The following is a 22,003-nucleotide window of genomic DNA, read 5'->3' on the forward strand; positions in this document are numbered from 1 at the left end:
ACGTCTAGATGACCATTTTAGAAAACATACTTCCACTTTGAGTTTAACCATAATTTTTGGATATAGTTTCATGTTAATAATAAAAATCATTTTCTCAGAATAACAACTTTTAAATCAAAGTTTATCATAGTTTTTAATTAACTAACCCAAAACAGCCCGCGGTGTTACTACGACGGCGTAAATCCGGTTTTACGGTGTTTTTCGTGTTTCCAGGTTTTAAATCATTAAGTTAGAATATCATATAGATATAGAACATGTGTTTAGTTGATTTTAAAATTCAAGTTAGAAGGATTAACTTTTGTTTGCGAACAAGTTTAGAATTAACTAAACTATGTTCTAGTGATTACAAGTTTAAACCTTCGAATAAGATAACTTTATATGTATGAATCGAATGATGTTATGAACATCATTACTACCTTAAGTTCCTTGGATAAACCTACTGGAAAAGAGAAAAATGGATCTAGCTTCAACGGATCCTTGGATGGCTCGAAGTTCTTGAAGCAGAATCATGACACGAAAACAAGTTCAAGTAAGATCATCACTTGAAATAAGATTGTTATAGTTACAGAAATTGAACCAAAGTTTGAATATGATTATTACCTTGTATTAGAATGATAATCTACTGTAAGAAACAAAGATTTCTTGAGGTTGGATGATCACCTTACAAGATTGGAAGTGAGCTAGCAAACTTGAAAGTATTCTTGATTTTATGTAACTAGAACTTGTAAAATATATGAAGAGCACTTAGAACTTGAAGATTGAACTTGAGAGAGATCAATTAGATGAAGAAAATTGAAGAATGAAATTGTTTGTAGGTGTTTTTGGTCGTTGGTGTATGGATTAGATATAAAGGATATGTAATTTTGTTTTCATGTAAATAAGTCATGAATGATTACTCATATTTTTGTAATTTTATGAGATATTTCATGCTAGTTGCCAAATGATGGTTCCCACATGTATTAGGTGACTCACATGGGCTGCTAAGAGTTGATCATTGGAGTGTATATACCAATAGTACATACATCTAAAAGCTGTGTATTGTACGAGTACGAATACGGGTGCATACGAGTAGAATTGTTGATGAAACTGAACGAGGATGTAATTGTAAGCATTTTTGTTAAGTAGAAGTATTTTAATAAGTGTCTTGAAGTCTTTCAAAAGTGTATGAATACCGCTTTCAGCCTCATCCTTTGGACTTGGATTCTCTGTTGAATCGGTTCGTGCTCTTGCAAGCTTATCCTCTTATGGTTTTCAATCCGCCTAACTATATTAAAACACTACATGTATATACATTTTAACTGAGTCGTTAAGTCATCGTTAGTCGTTACATGTAAATGTTGTTTTGAAACCTTTAGGTTAACGATCTTGTTGAATGTTGTTAACCCATTGTTTATTATAACAAATGAGATGTTAAATTGTTATATTATCATGATATTATGATATATAATATATCTCAGTATGATGTATATACAGTTAAATGTCGTTACAACGATAATCGTTACATATATGTCTCGTTTCGAAATCATTAAGTTAGTAGTCTTATTTTTACATATGTATTTCATTGTTAATACACTTAATAATATATTTACTTATCATTTAACATAATTAACCAAGTGTATCAATATCTTAATATGATTCATATGTACCTAGTAAGACGTTGTTATAACGATAATCGTTATATATATCGTTTTCGAGTTTCTTAAATTAATAGTCTCATTTTTATGTATATAACTCATTGTTAAAATACCTAATGAGATACATACTTATAATAAAATCATGTTAACTATATATATAACCATATATATGTCATCGTATAGTTTTTACAAGTTTTAACGTTCGTGAATCACCGGTCAACTTGGGTGGTCAATTGTCTATATGAAACATATTTCAATTAATCAAGTCTTAACAAGTTTGATTGCTTAACATGTTGGAAACATTTAATCATGTAAATATCAATCTCAATTAATATATATAAACATGGAAAAGTTCGGGTCACTACACCTATTACATTATGTATATAATTAATATACCATTTGTCAGATTAGACACCAATAATACACACTTGTGCATTTAACGACTTAAATGCATTAGTTGACCCATTTATACCAAAGCCATCCATTTAAGGTGAAGACCCATCATTATTCACTAAAAGCTAGTGAGTAAGGTCTAACAACACCGACTAACCCAAACTTAGGACATTTCACACTCATCTTGCCCAAGTAGGTCAAAAATTACCCATTTAACCATTTTAGGGTCAACATACCCTCTTCGGGTCATCTACTAACCCCGTTAACACCCATTTGCTTAATAACTAGATGTGCTAGTAATTAACTAACCAATTAGGGCTCATAAACACCAATTAATACTTTGAAACCCTAGGTTAGTCACTATTGAGTCTTCATGACTCAATCTTACCCAAGAACACTCAAAATCACCAAATATGAGTTTTATGTTCATCACTAACCCAAACCCTAACCCTTAAACAAATTAAATTAAGGAAATCAAGATTAGAGCATACCACCACACTCAAAACGTAGCTAGAGGCTAGATGAACAACTTTAGTACTTGAGCTTTAACCCGAATCAAGCTTCTTCCTCATTGATTTGAGCTTTCTCTCTCTTGAAGGGTTTCTCACTCTAGAAATTGAATTGGAGAGATGATGTGGTAGATGATGAAGTTAAGTGTGTTTCACCCACCACCAAACTGGCCTTTACAGCCCCAAACTCTTCCCTATGTGAAAAGACCACAATACCCTTCATTTAACTTTTAACTAAAAAGCAGAAAACTGTGCACAGTGCTAGTGCGCCACGCGCACCCATAATTGTGCGCTGCGCGCACCATGGTCTGGACACCTTCTGAGTTCTGTTTAAATACACAAAGCTATCCACATTTTATATACTCCAATTACAATATGTACAATAATTATTTGGGTCTTACACCGGAGGTATCAAAAGGAGCTGTAATCAGTGGGCCAGATGTTGCTGTGAGAAGTATAATCAAGTAGAAGATGGGTTTTGTTTAAAGTCTCCTTCGAGTAGGAGATTGTTGGAGTGCGAAGGCGTATAATCAAGAAGCAAATGTGCATAGCAGGTAAAATTTCGCTACAAAAGTACTTGATCTTGCGACAGTGAAACGTAATTAACGAGTTTGTTGACCTGCTAGGCTCGCGTTCGCCAAATGAAGGGTCGCGATCGCGAGGTTATCGACGCAGAGATCTGTGTTCGTTTAGAATTCCTTATTCCGTTGTGATTCTAACGTTTGCTATAAATACAACCCATATGTAACTGTAACATAGACCCAGGATTTTTCATAAGAACTTCTCTTTGATTGACCGTGGATTAAACCAATAACAATATTGGATATAACCACGTTATATTCTCGTGTGATTTTGCATTCTTGCATTTATTTTCCTTGTTACTTAGTTTGATCTATTTATTATGTGTGAGTTGATAACCTATTGTTATCAAGTCATGTTGGCCCTCGCTAAAACTCCTAAAAGTTTGTTAATGACAACCCTAAGGAATATTTTAAAAAATACAATTATGCATATTTTGATTGTACATTTGAAATAACCAACCACACGCTACAAATAACTACTCATAACCTACAAATAGTACCACAATTTTCAACACTAATTATTTTTTAAAAACACCTTAAAAGGTGTCATTTGAAGCGACCCGTCCTAATCCATAAGGACGAATACAATAACATATGGTTACATCGCGAGGCATTTGACCTCTATATGATAAATTTTACAAACATTGCATTCATTTTTAAAAGACAAACTTTCATTACATCGAAAGTTGATAGACATGCATACCATTTCATAATATATCCAAACTATAAATGACTTAATAATAATCTTGTTAACTTCAACGACTCGAATGCAACGTCTTTTGAAATATGCCATGAATGACTCAAAGTAATATCTTTAAAATGAGTAAATGCACAGCGGAAGGTTTCTTTAATACCTGAGAATAAACATGCTTAAAAGTGTCAACCAAAGGTTGGTGAGTTCATTAGTTTATCGTAATCAATCATTCCATAGTTTTAATAGACCACAAGATTTCATTTTCATATTTAACTGCAGGAACACTCATATGCAAAAATCATTCATATGGTGAACACCTGGTAACCGACATTAACAAAATGCATCTAGAATATCCCCAAATATATAGGTACACTCATCTGTATATAAAAATCGGAGTACTAAAGTATCCATAACCTGGATGGGACGTGTCAAAGTCCATAGATCTATCTTCAGGATTCGCGTCAATTTGGGGGTCTGTTCCCAAACTCTTAGGCTACCAAGCTAAAAAGGGTGATATCCGGTATACTAATTCAACCATAGAATGTAGTTTCAAGTACTTGTGTCTATTTCGTAAAACAGTTATAAAAGCAGCGCATGTATTCTCAGTCCCAAAATATATATTGCAAAAGCATTTAAAAAGGGAGCAAATGAAACTCACAATACAATATTTTGTAGTAAAAATATTCATACGACGATACGAAACAATGCAAGGTGTTGGATTCACGAACCTATAACAGTTATATATATTAAAACATATAATACCAATTAACAAGTTATATATTAATATTATTAATATACTTCTTATATTAATAATTTATATGTTTCATTAATTAATTAATTATATTTGTTTTATATATTTTAAATAAATACTTAATATTTATATATCTCATATTAAAGTATTTAATAAGTCATTCATTGTAAATATCATATATTAATGTTTACAAATATTGTTTAATGTATCAATATTTATATATATAAAATTATATTAATATATATTTAAGTAATATATGTAACTTAAATAATAATAACATTTTAAAAAAATATGTAATATTCATATAGTTATGATATATGTAATAAATATATTTTATATAAATATCTTTGTTTGTAAAAAAAATAATAATTATAATAATACTAAAATAATGATAACAATAATAAAAAAATTGATAAAAATAATAATAACAATAATAATAATAATAATCATAATCATAATAATAACAAAAATCATAATTTACATCGTATGCCCTAGTCTTTAAACATTATTCTTAAATTATAATCTTATTCATAAGTCTTCTTGATAAACATACTTATAACCATAACATGTGCATATATATATTACAATTTTATCTATTTTACCCAAGACGTTTTTCGTAAATCATATCAAGATCATTTATTGATCAAATAAGTTTGTCTATATTAACATGTTTGTAGCTAATGCATGTTAATAATAATAATTGTAGTTATAGTATATATAAAGTATATATTCGAACTAGAGTTTTAGTTAGTACCATAGGAGTAAAAGATCGAAGAAAAATGGGTGCGTGTGTGTTGAAGAGACCGAACAGCTGCAATTAAAACGGGACAGCCGCAACCCAATTTAAAAGCCCAACAGATGTTTCACCCCAACAATACAACCCAATAAGAAAGACAGGCCCAAAAGACAAATCACTAAGCCCAATCAGTTTATAAGGTTGCGTTTGGTTTGATTTTGGATTGTGACAGAGAAAAGAAACAACGTAGCAACAAAGGGGTTTTGTGGTCGATTCTTTGAACAGACAATCAACAGAAAAACATCACAATAGTCTTTATCATCATCATCATCATCATCATCATCATCATACTAAAATATCATTAACATCAACATACCATCATGATCTCATTTCTGTAGCATAACCCGAAGAGAGCAGCAGCCCAAAGGAAGTAGAGTTGCAGCAACCTCGTCTGTTCATCTTGTCTTCTTCACATTTAATTGTAAAACAAAAAAAGAAATAGCAGTAGCAGCCAAGCTGCAAAACAGATATATGGAGATGGTTTTCTGGTTTGGGTCACGGTTTTAACAGCAAAAAAGATGCAGCAGTTTAGGTGATGTGGGTGGTGGTTTATGGTTGTGATTGTGGCGGTAGTCATGATGTGGTGTTTGGTTTTGTTTGGTTCAAACAGAAATTCATAACAGCAGTAGCAAAATAAGAATATATCAGCAGGTTTGTGACAATTTAGTGAGGTTGTATTGAATTCGAACAAGATTAACAAGGGTTCATCACCTTCGTCAGTCATCATTTAAGTGTGTTGGTTGCCCAAAATAAAAAATAAAAAAATAATTATACCTATATCTCTGTAACAGAACCGGAATGAACACATACACCTTCAAAAGTCGATTCATCAAATTCGCTCGTTTCAGACTATAATCCTAACATAAAAGTTGTTGTAAATCACTTTTCAAATGCTCATCACCCAAAATTAAAAACTAAAACGATCTATAATACCTCAATTCGAAAGAAGAAGTTCGGTTTGACTTTTAGTCATAAAACTTTGACTATCGAATTAACAATCAATCTGATAGATTAAAGTTTGAAAATTTACAGAGAGCTTCAATAGATGATTCCTAATAACTCTGCATTATTAGATTTTGTTGATTGATTCCAAATTGATCTATTGATTAAAACAGTTTGTAGAATAGAGTTGGACTCGTTTTTAAATAATTGGGTTTGATTTTCGATTAGCAGCAGCTAATAGCAGTATATATAAACGTTAATAATCATGTTAATCAAATAATTGAAGCAGTACCCTGATCTAATCGGTTATTGTGTAGTGATGGTGGTCGACAGGTCTCGGAGAAGAACGGATAAAAGAAAGAAAAAAAAATACAGATGAATGTGATGGATAACAAAAATTTACGCGTTTTTATATATCTGTATTTATATATCATAATTAATATTAGTAATTAATAAATATATTAATAATAATAATATTGATAATATTAATAATAATAATAATAAAAATACTAATAATATACTAATAATAATAATATTAATGATAATGATAATAATTTATAAGTATGGATATGTTAAAAATAAAATACTGATAATTTCTAATAATAAAAATACTAATAATAATATTAATAGAAATATTAATAATAATAATAAAATGAATACTAATAATAATAATGATAATAGAATAATAATAATATTAATAATATTATTAAAATAATACTAATAATAAGAAGTAATAATGATGATAATAATAATAATAATAATATGATACGTATTACTAATAATAATAATAATAATGTGAACTATGATAATAATGATTCTTATCTAATAATACTAGTAATAATAGAGATATAGTAAGTTACATGTTTCAATCTTTATATCTAATCTAATATTATATATTATAATAATATTAATAATACAGGTATTAAGTAATATTAATATTAACATAACAATTATATTTTAACTTGTAAATTACATTTAATATATTAACATTATAATTTATTAATTATATCATAGTAACTAAATATATATATTGAATATTTAATATTTATAAATTTTATATATATTACAATATATATAATATTACTTATGTATAGAATTCGTATATATATAAATATATATATTCCTTTTAATAGCAACTTAATTATTCTGTGTATTAATTTACATTTTTAGTTTAAGCAGTTAAATCGTATATTATTATCTCAAACTATTATATATACATATATTCATATATTTATATATATATTTATTTACAATCAAATGTTCGTGAATCGTCAATAATGGTTGAAGGTAATTGCATATATGAAAACAGTTCAAAATTTTTGAGACTCAACCTGACAGACTTTGCTTATCGTGTTAAAGATATTAAATCGTATCGAGAGTTTGATTTAAAATTAGTCGAAATTTTCCGGATCGTCACATCATTAGCACTTACCTACGGGCAATAATATATCCACTATCGAAATTACTTCATCCACCACAAATATGCATTATTTAGTTGTACAGTACATTATATTAATACACAGTTTGTGGTAGATAAAGTAATTTTGATGGTGGAAAAATCAACTCCCTTTACCTAAACTTACATATAGACATACAAATTCTATTAAATCTTTTTTTTTTTAAATGAGACTAGGTTATTTATAAAATAAAAACAAATCATAAATGTGTGCTTGAAGGAAATTGAGGTGAAGGGGGGGCAGAATACGATTTGTCTCCCCAACGTGTGCGTGGGCTTTGATTGCATCTCACGTCCTCTAAATTTATTTTGCTCTGACCGGCCATTTCATAAATATATAAAATAAATACAGTCAAGTTATTATATATAAATATACAAAATAACATGCATCATTTAATTGCATAAAAATCACTTATTATAGATTAAACACTATTTTAAAATTTTGCTCCTTAATTAATCAATAGTCAAATTTTTTACAACTTTCAATGATGAAAATTATATTAAATTAAAATCTAACTTAGTTCACAATTAAAACAAAAATACTACTGTAATAAATAAATATATTAAAAACATTTTTTGATAAAATTATAAAAAACAACAAATCTCTATGTTATTATTCCCACTGCTACCCTTAATTTTTGATTAAACACAACTTATAAACATTAAATATTTCCCCTTAACGAAAAATACAAGGTTAACCGTTATCGCTCTTTCTAGATCAACTGTTATGAACACAAGTAGTTTGATACAAAAGGAGCTTTGTAATTCGAAATTTTTTTAATGTTTACAGGCTAAGTGTAAACGAAAATTAAGAGTGGTAGTTGTTAACGTATAGCCGCTAAAATTTATATTTATATATATACTAATAGACAAAACACTGTTTCACTATTCATCAATAGTAACTAGGGGCATTTTCGTCATTTCACCTTTTTTTTTTGTCCCCAACGATAAAATAAGCAACTTTCGTAAAAGAACCAACCCTTCAACGTTACTAAAAGATGTCGAAAAAAAATACTTTTTTACAAAAAAATCAACTAACTTTTTTTTCCTCTCTCTCTTTTCTTCCTCAACTATAAAAAAAGCAACTTTCATAAAATGAACAACCCTTCAATGCTATCAATAGATGTCGAAAAACATTTTTTTTACAATATAGATCAACTAACTTTAAAAAAAAAAAAAAAAAACTAAAAGAAGCAACTTTCACAAAAGGAACAACCCTTCAATGTTAGATGTCGGAAAAAAAATTATTTTTTACAAAATAGATCAAGACTTTTTTTTTTAACTCGCATTCAAAACGGAGCCCCCGACTCGTAGCGAGGGCTCCACAACTAATTTAATCTATTGGTGGCTATTTTACTTAATTAAACTCACGTTCAAGTGTCGCCACTTATAACACTACTACCCCTAATTTTTTCCCAATTAAACTTAACATATACTTCGTATGCATTAAGTATTTCGTTAACGAAAAGTACAAGTTTAATCGTTATAATTATGTATACGCTCCTTTTATGGATCAACTTACGATTTATAAACCTGAGTATAGTTTGACCCAAAATGGAGAGTATATATACATAATTGTAACCAGAAACTTCATAATTTCGAATGAGAAAGAACATCCTGATATTAAGTATTGATTATTGATTAATTTCCATAAAATTGAAAAGAAAAAACACAAATTAACATTTCTAAAAATAAATCATATTGTAATCTTTTAATTATAACTGATACATAACAAAAATAAAACAAGAATGATCTAGGGTTTCACTTTCATATAATCAAGCAAAGTAACTTGACACATTATTATTAGTAAGATTATTAGTACTAGTACTATAACCAGATGTGCTAGAAGGAACGCCATAAAGATGAACAGAAGATGAAGAAGACGATGAAGATGATGATGAAGACGATGATGAAATAACAATCGACGGTGGCGGTGGTGGTGGTGGTGGTGGTGTTGGCGGTGCTTGAATTGTTGAAAGTTGAGCGGCCACCATTGGGCTAGAAGAAACCAATGTTGAAGCAATAATATTAATGTCATGAGTATTAGTAGCAGCTTCTCTATATTTATATCTCAAAATTTCAGATCTAACGGCATTAAGATCAGCTTGTAATGATTGAATTTGTTGTTGTAATGCTGAAATTGCACCCATGCATCCATAAATTGGATCTCTTATCCTAACATTTGCTTCATACACCAAACTGTTGGCTGCATCAGCTCTTTGGCTTTCAGGAACTTCCTAAAATTATCAAAACAACAACAAATCTCTAGATTACATATAATTATATAAACCCTACTAAAATGCAAAACTGTTACTGATTTTGCCTAGTCAAATCAAGCATTTTATGGGTTGTGAATGAAGAGTTAATTTCTGGTGTTATCTCGGAAAAATGAGTGAAAGATGAAATTTTTTTAGATTTTCTGTTGATTGAACTGTCACTGTTTTGGTCATATATCCTGTTGATTTCAGACTTCGATTTAATTGATTCAGACTTCGATTTAGTTGATTCAGAAGTTTAATCGAGTATTCAAATTTAATAGTTGATTGATGTTTAAGTGTGTTGATATTTTCGTTGTTTTGATATCTAACCGAGAACAAAAAAATCGACCAATATATACATAAGACTAGATATCGTTTCTTCAAGAAAATGAAATAAAAGGAAAGAGTTGGCTTTTAATATAAATCTCAAACTAAACCCTAAAAAACCCATCTTGATTGATGCACAAATCTAATATTCAAACTCTAAACTTTTTAGGTTATTAACCAAAGCTTTCACAAAAGTTATTATAACAAAAGTTTTAACTCATCTTGATTGATACATAGATGAACTAATTATGGAAAGAAAATAAATATGACAATAGTGTATAAAAAAGGCAGCATACCATGAGCAACTTAGAAACGTTACTAGCACCAAAAACTTTATGAACAGCAGCAAACTTATGAGGTTCATGAGGTGAAAAATAAGGCGAAAATGGACACTCTTCTGCACATCTTCTTCTCAACAACTTGCAAGCCGCACACGGTGTGATCGTGTTCAAAGTCCCCGGTGCCGGAATCAAAACCTGTCTTCTTCCCATTTGAGCACTTGTCGTATTAATATACGCATCGATTTCTCGTTTTATTCTCTTTCCTGCATCTTCATAGAATTCCCTAAACATAAAAATCAAGAAACTTTGTTGGTTAAAAAAAGCCATCAAGTATGTAACTTTTGCTTTGATCTTTATCTTTTTGTTGCTAATCATTAGTGTTAAAAGTTGTAAATAATATGCTTACATGAGTTGAATCTAAAGAGGGAGATTGATCTACCTTTCTCTAGACATTAATTAAATCAAGAAATTTGCAAAGAGAAAAAAAGTAGAGAGGGGGTTTGGAGAAAATGAGAAGAAGAAGCATATAGAGGAAGAAGAAAGTAGTGCTTTAAAGGCAAGGAAAGCAAACAAAGAAAAATAGAAATTTATTAATTATTAATGTTAGGTCTAAGTTGCACTATTGTTAATTAATCATATATATATTCAAGAAGATGTTATATATGCTTCATTGTTCATACCCAACAAATATGTAACTAGTTTCTTTTGCAAGATTTTAGTATAGAATATTGTAACAATAACTTGGTAGTTATAATTATTAATACAAGCAAGTATTTGACTCTAAGCTTAAAGATTAATTTGGAGCAAATTAATAATTCATATCTAATATTTTTCTTTTTAATTCAGATATTCAAAATTTATCTTAGAAGGATTAAAATGACATCTCTACCCCTCTTAAATAGTAAAAACGTGGATGAAATAAACAAAATACGACACACTAACATTTCATCAGTTACTATATATAAATAAAATAATAATTTATTATGTAACACTTTGAATCAAACATTGTATGCAATAATAACACATAAAATTCATATGTTGGAAATTATTATTTATTATGATGAAATTATAAAAGGAAAAAAAACAATTTTCTCTAGGAATCCATATGTTGGAAATTTTGGATACTGAAATTCGGTTTAGGATATTTTAAACATCCCTAAATATTAATATTGTACACTAGCATTTATATTACAGTTGTAATATAATTATTCGATATTCGATTGATATGTACAGTTTATATATATAGAGCGAATTCTTATAAGTCACCAATTATGTGTTTATAATCTTGTTGATTACATAACGTAACGCAAAAAATATTTATAGGCGACCAAATAAATTACGGGCCTTTATTTCATCGCGTACATATTATTGATGTCGCCCACGTGCGGATTTATAATTGCCGGTGTTGACTTTGTAGCACAAGAAGCAGCTAGTATAACTGTAAATTTGTCACACGTTGAAAAAATTATCATACTGCCTTTTCTTTTTTCACGACTTGTTTGTTCTCAATTATTTACCTCATATGTGTAGTTATATGAATTATATGTTTTTTTTTTTTTTTTTTGAAAAGCAATAACACTTTATATTAACACCGAGATTACATAAGAGCTATGGTACCACAATATGGTTGGCACCTATGAGCTGAATACCATGAAGAACTCGAGAGATTGGGTTGCGAAGCAGGCAACCTGGCCTTTTACAAGAAGCAGCTGAATTATATGTTGCTCTTCTAAAATATTATTGTTTTTTTTTTTTTTTTTTTTTTTTCTATAATGAAATACCCCATTGTAGTTGTGGTAAGGTGATGAGATGTTATATGAATTCGTTGTGAACTAAATAACATGTACATGTACGTACATGAAAAATATAATTGGAAGAAAATGAATCATGTTGATAAAGGTGTGCAAGACAATTGTAATCTTTCCTCTCAAAGTTTTTTTTTTTTTTTTTTTTTTTTTTTTTTTTTTTTTTAAGGAAACCTCTTTAGCGACAACTACAATCGGTCTTCATGATCGGTGTCGAAGGGTCAATCAAAAATGATCTAGTTACTCTAACTTAGCTAGGGTAAATAAGATTCGTTTCTCGAGAAGTAGTGGTTAAACGCTAGCAATTTTCAGGATTTGGTTGTTTGTGTAACTAAAGCACGTGTACTAATTAAGAAGATTAAACAAGAAAACTTAAGCTTTAATGAGTTGAAGCAAAAAGCATAAGCAAAATATTAAAAATGAAAAGTTGTTATCAATGGATTAAAAACCTTTATCCCTTCCAAATCCCAATTAAGTATCATTCATTCATACAAACATATGTGCTTTTAAGTTATTATCTAAATCACATAGACATGAACTCTTGGATTCGTCAAAGTAATTATTTTGGGCACGATTATGTAACCTAAACACTTGTCTTTATCCCTAATCAAAATTAACACTAAGTGGATCAAGCACAATTGTTAAATCACAATAATACGTCTTGCAATAATCAAAATCAACCAACTTGCATTAAACAATCTCTTAAATGGTTTGCAAAATCATAAATCAAAGGAGTTTATCATTGTAATATTACAAACCACACACATAATTGAATGAATAAACAATACATTAAAAGTTCATTGGAAGGAATAAAGTAAGGAGATTAGCCATGCATGTTGATGATGATGAACACAATGATAGAAGGATGAATCATGATGAACACGCCTTTGATCTTGACTTGAATCCTTGATTGATGATGATGAATGATGTTTTTGGGAGTGTTTTTGGCTCTCAAACTGATGGAAAAGGTGTTTTATTCGTAGCCTAGGGTTTACCTTATATAGGAATGAAGTAGGGTATTCCCCAAGCATGAAATCCCTCAAATTCGGCTCTAAATTCTATCCAAAAATACGTCCAGCCGCAATTTATGCTCACCAGCCGCAATTTACGCCCAGCCGCAAAAACCCAAGGGCCTCCTTATGCCCGTTTCTGACCTGAGCAAACTTTTTAATGCATGCCAGCCGCAATTTATGCTCACCAGCCGCAATTTGCGGTTGGGCATTTTTTTCGCGCCTTTTTCTCATTTTAATCCTCGTTTTCGCGTTTCGTCTTGACTCGTTACCCATTATGAAAACCTTATAAAATAGCCTTTTAAACCTCAAATGCACACATAAAATTCATCCTTTAATATCAAACACAATCGGCATTTATGAACCTATCAACTCCCCCACACTTATCATTGTTTGTCCTCAAACAATCTTAAACTCAAATCTTCAACTCAAATCTCTAACAAATGATAAATCTTTAAAGGCATGAATAAAACCACAAAGTCTTGAACTCAATGTGAAACATAAATTCCTCCGACATGGCTCTCACTTAACCAACTTTAAATTCCCAAATTGAATCATGATTATATCAACATCTTGTCTTGAACGAATTCTTCATAGCAAAGTGTAATAAAACCTCGAACTTTTTAATCTTCAAATGAACCATGAGTCAAGTGGGAGCCATCCGCCATATGAACTAGATAAAAGAACCATGTACCGTCAATTCCATATTTGTTTTAAAGGTTGGTGTGCCAGGGTGTCCAAAGACACCTTTTTTGGTTCTCCCGGTGTTTTAGGATCATGACACTCATCTCATGCCCCAACAACTCCTCCGGTGACTCTCGGAGTAGGGTGGACAATCGACGAAGGGTCATGGAATTTAAGTCCCACGTAACTTATAATGAGAAATAGTTTTTGTGGATTTAGCCCCATCTAGCTCTATTTTTAGAGGTATTATACGCCCCAACAAGGCTCACGTGTAGGAATATTTGTTCCTGGTATCGAAACAAGATGTGAATGAACATGAAACGACATTTTGTACTTTTTAATTCGTCAATTCATGGGTTATAACTGCAAAGACTATGTGTAACAACCCAAATCCGTTTAACCAAAAACGGAGTACATTTTTTTTTCTTATTAGTTAGGTCCCATTAATATAATACATTTTCAACTCTGTTTTAATCGAAACATAACATCATAATGATACGTTTAACAATCTATCATGACCCTTGGCACACAAATTACACTTTACGAAATCATTTGTAATAATGACCCGATCACAAGAAATACGGGTTAAGACTCAATAACCCAACCCAATACCAAGAGCATAATCCCGGGGACTACCAAATTCCGCATCCGCATCCAAATATCCAAAAGCTACCCCGTCGAGCCCAAGCGCTCCTAAGCATCTAGTCTACAACTAGCTAACTTCATAATCACAATACCTGTAAAAAGGTAAACAACGAGAGGGGTAAGAATAAAGCTTAGTGAGTAGAATAAATATATACATGCATATACTGTAACAACCCAACCCGATAACCGACCAAAAAACAGTCCCAAAAAAATTTAAACTGCTACTCAGGTGTGGTGCGCGGCGCGCTCCACTGAAAGTGCTCGACGCGCACAAGGCGTTCCAGGCTCTGATCAAACTGTTTTTAACTCGTAAAAAGATGGACCACTTCCTGACATATTTAGACCGAACGCTTTTCACGACAAACTTATATATGTAAAACTAACATGTCATAACCCGTCCTTAACCATAAGAACGTGTTAGATAACGTATGATTTCATTGCGAGGTATTGACCTCTATATGCGACATTTTTAAAAGAGAAACTGCATATATTATACATTACAAACCATAACCATTATTTTTGTTACAAACTTTAGACAATAAAAAGATGATTATCGTTTAGCGATAATCTTCGACTTACAAACTTTACATATAATGATAACAACACGATTTCGAGCATATTTTACAACACAAATCCTTGGGTATGCAGTTTTATTTTTGACACAAATATGCGTACGCAAGATCCTGCTCAAATTCAACATAATGCAGCGGAAGCTTTAGTAATCACCTGAGAATAGACATGTTTTAAAAGGTCAACATAAAGTTGGTGAGATATAGGTTTAATGCCGGCAGCAATATATATATATAGACCACAAGATTTCGTATATAAACAGTTTAATAAAAATATTCTAAGTGGTTGAGCACTTGGTAACCATACTTAACATTTAATCACGTCGCATATTCCCTTTATTATGAAATCTTACTACACCGTACCAAGTGTAGTCACGAAACGAAGTACTGTGCAACCATTGAATACTGGTCGTCCAGTCCGGTTGGGGTTGTCAGGCCCGATAGATCTATCAACAGGATTCGCGTTTACAATACCGCTGTAAATAACAGTTACCAAGCTACAGGGAAGTATGCCAGTGGTACAACTCAACGTAGAATATATTTTTCAGTTACTTGTGTCCATAACGTAAAACATAAAATACATGTATTCTCATCCCGAAATATTTAGAGTTTAAAAGTGGGACTATATACTCACTTTCGTCTTGAAGATATATATATAATTTGACTTGGTCTCCGGTTGATATCACGAACCTATCCATATATAATATATCAATACCTTTTCTTTTTTAAACAAACGTCACATATATATACTTGTTATACTTTTAATACTTTGAATAATTCCTTAGTCCGTAGTTAGCAGTTCGTTGTTAGTAATTCAATTTTAATGGTTCATTTTTAGATGTTTAATATACCCGCAATGAAATAAATAAAACCCCCAACGAAATAAATAAAACCCCATCGTATATGTATTGGTCGAGATTAATCTTGACCCATGGTACCGGTGTTGTCAAATGACGTGTTGCGTACATAAAGTACCGGTGTTGTCAAATGACGTGTTGCGTACAATCATGGGATCTTATGATTAATCTTCTCGTGTTGTTTACGGGTGATCCTGAACCATATAAAATTGAATTATAAGTACATATATATAAAATATCATGTTAACTTAAAAAGATGTGATTTATTTAATTTTTTTCCCAATTATTTTCGTGGCTAAACTAGTCATGGATATCCGATTTTGTTTCGGTCATAGTTTCTTCGTTACAACTCCGTTTTCGTTGATTCAACTTGCCATCTCCTTGGATCGAGTCCCTCTTTAAGACTATGAACTGTAAATACCTTAGTTTGTATTCAAAATCACACGGCATAGGTCAAACTTTAGTGAAACTTATGAAGTTAATCATTTTCCATCATGTAAACAACCTCAAATGATTATTTTTCTAAAAATACTTATACTTTGAGTTAAAACATGAAATTTTTATGTGTTATCATATTCATAGTAAAAATCATTTTTCCAGAAAATAAACCTCCAATTCAAAGTTTAAGATGGTTTTTAATTATCCAACCCAAAACAGCCCCCGGTTGCACTCCGACGTCGTAAATTCAGTTTTTAAGGTGTTCTTTGAAAAACCAAGTTATACCTTGTTAAGTTAGCATATAATTAAGATATGTTACAGGTCTTGAAGTATTTTAAAAGTTAAGTTAGAAGGATCTATTTAGTTTGCGAACAAGTTTGAAATCATTCAAACTATGTTCTAGTTTATAAACTCTTATATATATAGCTTTAAATATATGAATTGAAAAAGAGTTGAAGTAGAGTTTTTACCTCAAGTTTAAAATGTAAAGTTGCTGGAAAGAAGTAGTAAAATAAAAGTTGAGAGAGTTCTTGCAAGTGTGTGTGAAAATTGGAAGTAAAATTTGGAAAATGAATGTGTAAAAATGAGTTAGAAATGGTGCTTATTTATAGGCTTGAAAATTTGGTTTTTAGTGAAAATATCTAAGATAAGTTAAAATTTATTATGTCATGAATGACATATTATTCCAATAATTGAAGATTTCTATTGGTATATACCAATAGTAAATACTTCTAGAAGCTGTGTATAGTACCCTAGATATACGTATAGGATTATTGAGGAAACGGAACGAGAATTCAAATATAACTATCTTTTGTAAATATACTTATATTGTTTTATGTATAAAAGCCCTTTAAAAATGATTAAATACATTACTTATACGATATATGTATAAACATTATAAATCATCAGTATTTATGTCAAATAACGTTACGTAGGTTATTGTTTTGAAAACTTAAGTTAGTAGTTTCAAAATATACTTATGACTTTTTGTTATTAATACAAAATGAGATATTAAAACATCCTTAGATCATGTTAAATATGTATGTATAATTATCATATATTGTATAGTTCGTGATATCATCGGTCAAACTAGACGGTCAAACGTTGTGTAAAACTCTTTTCAAAAACATAAGTCTCAACAATTTGGATTGCTTATCATGTTGGTAAGGTTTAATTTATGTAAATATTAATCTCATAAGTATAGAACGATCGGAAAAGTGCGGGTCGTTACAGTACCTACCCGTTAAATAAATTTCGTCCCGAAATTTTAAAATTGTACATATTTTGCGTCATCGAGAAACAAGTGTGGATACTTTTGTTTCATCTGATCCTCTCGTTCCCAAGTAAACTCAGGACCTCTTCGAGCATTCCAACGAACCTTAACGATTGGTATGTTGCTCTGCTTGAGCTGTTTAACTTCACGATCCATGATTTCGATTGGTTCTTCGATGAATTGTAGTTTCTCATCGACATGGATTTCTTCAAGAGGAATGGTGAGGTCTTCCTTTGCAAGACACTTCTTAAGGTTTGAGACGTGAAAGGTATTGTGTACTCCGGCGAGTTGTTGCGGTAACTCGAGTCGATAAGCTACCGGTCCAATGCGTTCGATGATCTTGAACGGGCCTACATATCTTGGGTTCAGTTTACCTCTTTTACCGAAACGTATTACACCTTTACAAGGTGACACCTTTAGCATAACCATGTCCCCAATCTGAAACTCTAATGGTTTCCTTCGGACATCGGCGTAGCTCTTTTGGCGACTTCGGGCTGTTTTCAATCTCTCCTTGATTTGTACTATCTTCTCAGTCGTTTCGTGTATGATCTCGGGACCAGTTAATTGTCGATCTCCTACTTCATTCCAACAGATAGGAGATCTACACTTCCTTCCATACAATGCTTCGAATGGTGCAGCTTTAATGCTTGCATGATAACTATTATTATACGAAAATTCTGCTAACGGTAGATACTTATCCCATCCGTTTCCAAAATCGATCACACATGCCCTGAGCATGTCTTCAAGAGTCTGAATCGTTCTTTCACTCTGCCCGTCGGTTTGCGGATGATATGCGGTACTCATATCTAAACGAGTTCCTAGTGCCTCCTGCAGTGATTGCCAGAACTTTGAGGTAAATCTACTATCACGATCGGATATAATGGAAATAGGTATTCCATGCCTTGAAACAATTTCCTTTATATACAATCGTAATAGTTTCTCCATTCTATCCGTTTCCTTTATAGGCAAGAAATGGGCAGATTTGGTAAGACGATCAACAATCACCCAAATGGTGTCGTATCCCCAGGCAGTCTTTGGTAACTTCGTGATGAAATCCATGGTAATACCATCCCATTTCCATTCTGGGATTTCTGGTTGTTGAAGTAACCCTGATGGTTTCTGGTGTTCTGCCTTGACCTTGGAACAAGTTAAACACTCCCCAACATATGTTGCAACGTCTGTCTTTAAGTTAGGCCACCAATAATGTGTCTTAAGATCTTGATACATCTTTCCAACTCCAGGATGTATCGAGTATCTTGTCTTATGTGCCTCGTTCAATATCAACTTCCTTAATCCACCCAACTTCGGTACCCAAATACGGTTTGCAAAATATCGAATTCCATCTTCCCGTATAACGAGTTGCTTCTCATACTTCTTCATTATTTCATTTCCTATATTTTCTTTAGTAAGTGCTTCTCGTTGAACTTCTTTGATTTGTGAGTTGAGATTCATGCGAATTTTTATGTTCATCGCTCGTACTCGAATTGGTTCTCGTTCCTTTCTGCTTAGTGCGTCAGCCACCACATTCGCTTTCCCGGGATGATAACGAATTTCACAATCATAGTCGTTTATTAACTCGACCCACCTACGTTGCCTCATGTTCAGCTGTTTTTGATCGAAAATATGTTGAAGGCTTTTATGATCAGTAAACACAGTGCATTTAACCCCATACAAGTAGTGTCTCCATATCTTCAATGCAAACACGACTGCTCCCAGTTCTAGATCATGCGTCGTATAATTCCGCTCGTGAATCTTTAATTGTCGGGATGCGTATGCAATAACTTTCTTCCGTTGCATAAGAACGCAACCAAAACCTTGTCGCGAAGCGTCACAATATATTTCAAAATCATCGTTCCCTTCTGGTAACGATAAAATAGGCTCCGTAGTCAACTTCTTTTTCAGTAATTGAAATGCACTCTCCTGCTCAGAAGTCCATTCATATTTCTTCCCTTTTTGCGTTAATGCTGTCAACGGCTTAGCTATTCGGGAAAAATCTTGAATAAACCTTCTATAATAACCGGCTAAACCCAAAAATTGGCGTATCTGCATTGGTGTCTTAGGAGTCTCCCATTTTTCAATGGCTTCAATTTTTGCTGGATCAACCTGAATTCCTTTGCTACTAACAACGTGGCCAAGAAATTGCACTTCTTTCAACCAGAAAGCACATTTAGAAAATTTAGCATATAGCTGTTCTTTTCTCAACAACTCTAATATCAACCTTAAATGCTGCTCATGCTCTTGCTCACTCTTGGAATAGATAAGAATATCATCAATGAAAACGATAACAAACTTATCTAAATATGGACTACAAACTCGATTCATGAGGTCCATGAATACAGCTGGCGCATTCGTCAATCCAAACGGCATGACCAAAAATTCGTAATGACCGTAGCGTGTCCGAAAAGCAGTTTTCGGTATATCTTCTTCTTTGACACGTAATTGATGATAGCCTGATCTTAGGTCAATTTTCGAGTACACACATGATCCTTGGAGTTGATCAAATAAGTCGTCAATTCTCGGTAGTGGATACCGATTCTTGATAGTTAACTTATTTAATTCACGATAATCTATACACATTCGGAAAGATCCGTCTTTCTTCTTGACGAACAAAATTGGAGCTCCCCACGGTGAAGTACTTGGTCGTATGAATCCACGGTCTAGTAATTCTTTTAACTGACTTTGAAGTTCTTTTAATTCGGACGGTGCAAGTCTATATGGCGCACGAGCCACTGGTGCAGCTCCTGGTACTAAATCTATTTGAAATTCTACAGATCTAAATGGAGGTAATCCTGGCAACTCTTCCGGAAAAACTTCAGGATAATCTCTTGCCACAGGCACGTCATTGATGCACTTCTCTTTTTCTTTCTTTTCGACTTTATTAACATGTGCTAGAATAGCATAACATCCCTTTTCTAAACACTTCTTGGCTTTCAAATAGCTAATGAGTTTTAACTTTGAGTTACCCTTCTCTCCATAAATCATCACCGGCATTTTATCCTTACAAGGAATGCGAATTGCCTTCTTGGCACACACAACTTCAGCTCCTACTTTGGACATCCAGTCCATGCCGACTATTACATCAAAACTTCGTAATTCTACGGGTATTAAGTCAATTTTAAACGTTTCTCCGGCTAAATTTATTTTACAATCACGGCAAATTTTATCGGCTTTAATTAGTTTACCATTAGCTAACTCAATCATGTACTTAGCATCGAGAGGTAATGATGAACAATTCAATTTAGCGTGAAAGTCTCTACACACGTAACTTCTATCAGCACCAGTATCAAATATAATAGATGCGGATAAGTTATTAATGGTAAACGTACCCGTAACAAGCTCCGGGTCTTCACATGCCTCTTTAGCATTAATAACAAATGCTCTTCCACGTGCAGGTCCGATATTCTTCTCTGGATTCGGGCACTGGCTCTTATAGTGGCCTTGTTTTCCACACCCAAAACAAGTAATGGTAGCCAAAGCAGTTCTATTTGCGTTGGTGGCAGGAGTCTTGGCACCATTTGTATTCGTAACGAGAGCCCTACAATCTTCAGCAAGATGACCCTGTCGATTACATTTGTTGCATACCACACTACAGTAACCAAAGTGATGTTTGTGACATCGGTTGCATAAAGGACTTTGTCCTTTGTAACCAAAACCTGAACCACCACCTGCACCTTGTATGGTTTCTTGTTTCTTAAAAGATTGTTGTTGGTTACCTCGATCATAATTTCCATTCCACTTTCTTTTGTTACCTGATACCTTCACATCAGTATTGGATGCTTTCTTATCCATGATGACCTGATCCATTAGCTCGTTTGCCATGGTTATAGCTTCATGAATTGTCTTAGGTTTCGATGCTGTAACGTTTGCCTTGACCTTTTTGGGCAAACCATCTTTGTACATTTCAATCTTCCGTTCTTCGGTTGGAACCAATTCAGGACATAGCAAAACTAATTCCATGAATCGCTGATTGTAGTTGGTGATTTCAGTACCAATAACCTTCAGACTTCGTAACTCATCTTCCAACTTCCTAACCTCGTTCCTTGGACAATATTCATTGATTAACATTGTTTTGAATTCTTCCCACGGAGTATCATAAGCTA

General features: G+C 32.2%; 1 protein-coding gene across 1 annotated transcript; it reads right to left on the reverse strand.

Moving 5' to 3' along the window:
• Positions 1-9,531: 9,531 nt before the first annotated feature.
• LOC139876508 (LOB domain-containing protein 15-like) lies at positions 9,532-11,075 on the reverse strand. The gene is made up of 3 exons (XM_071863834.1): positions 11,062-11,075; positions 10,638-10,905; positions 9,532-9,993 (listed from the first exon to the last, which is right to left on the reverse strand). The coding sequence occupies exons 1-3, from the start codon at positions 11,073-11,075 to the stop codon at positions 9,532-9,534; spliced, it is 744 nt and encodes a 247-aa protein (XP_071719935.1).
• Between the last annotated feature and the right edge of the window lie 10,928 nt (positions 11,076-22,003).

Source organism: Rutidosis leptorrhynchoides, chromosome 11 (genome assembly GCF_046630445.1).
Source record: "Rutidosis leptorrhynchoides isolate AG116_Rl617_1_P2 chromosome 11, CSIRO_AGI_Rlap_v1, whole genome shotgun sequence".
Lineage (NCBI taxonomy): Eukaryota > Viridiplantae > Streptophyta > Magnoliopsida > Asterales > Asteraceae > Rutidosis > Rutidosis leptorrhynchoides.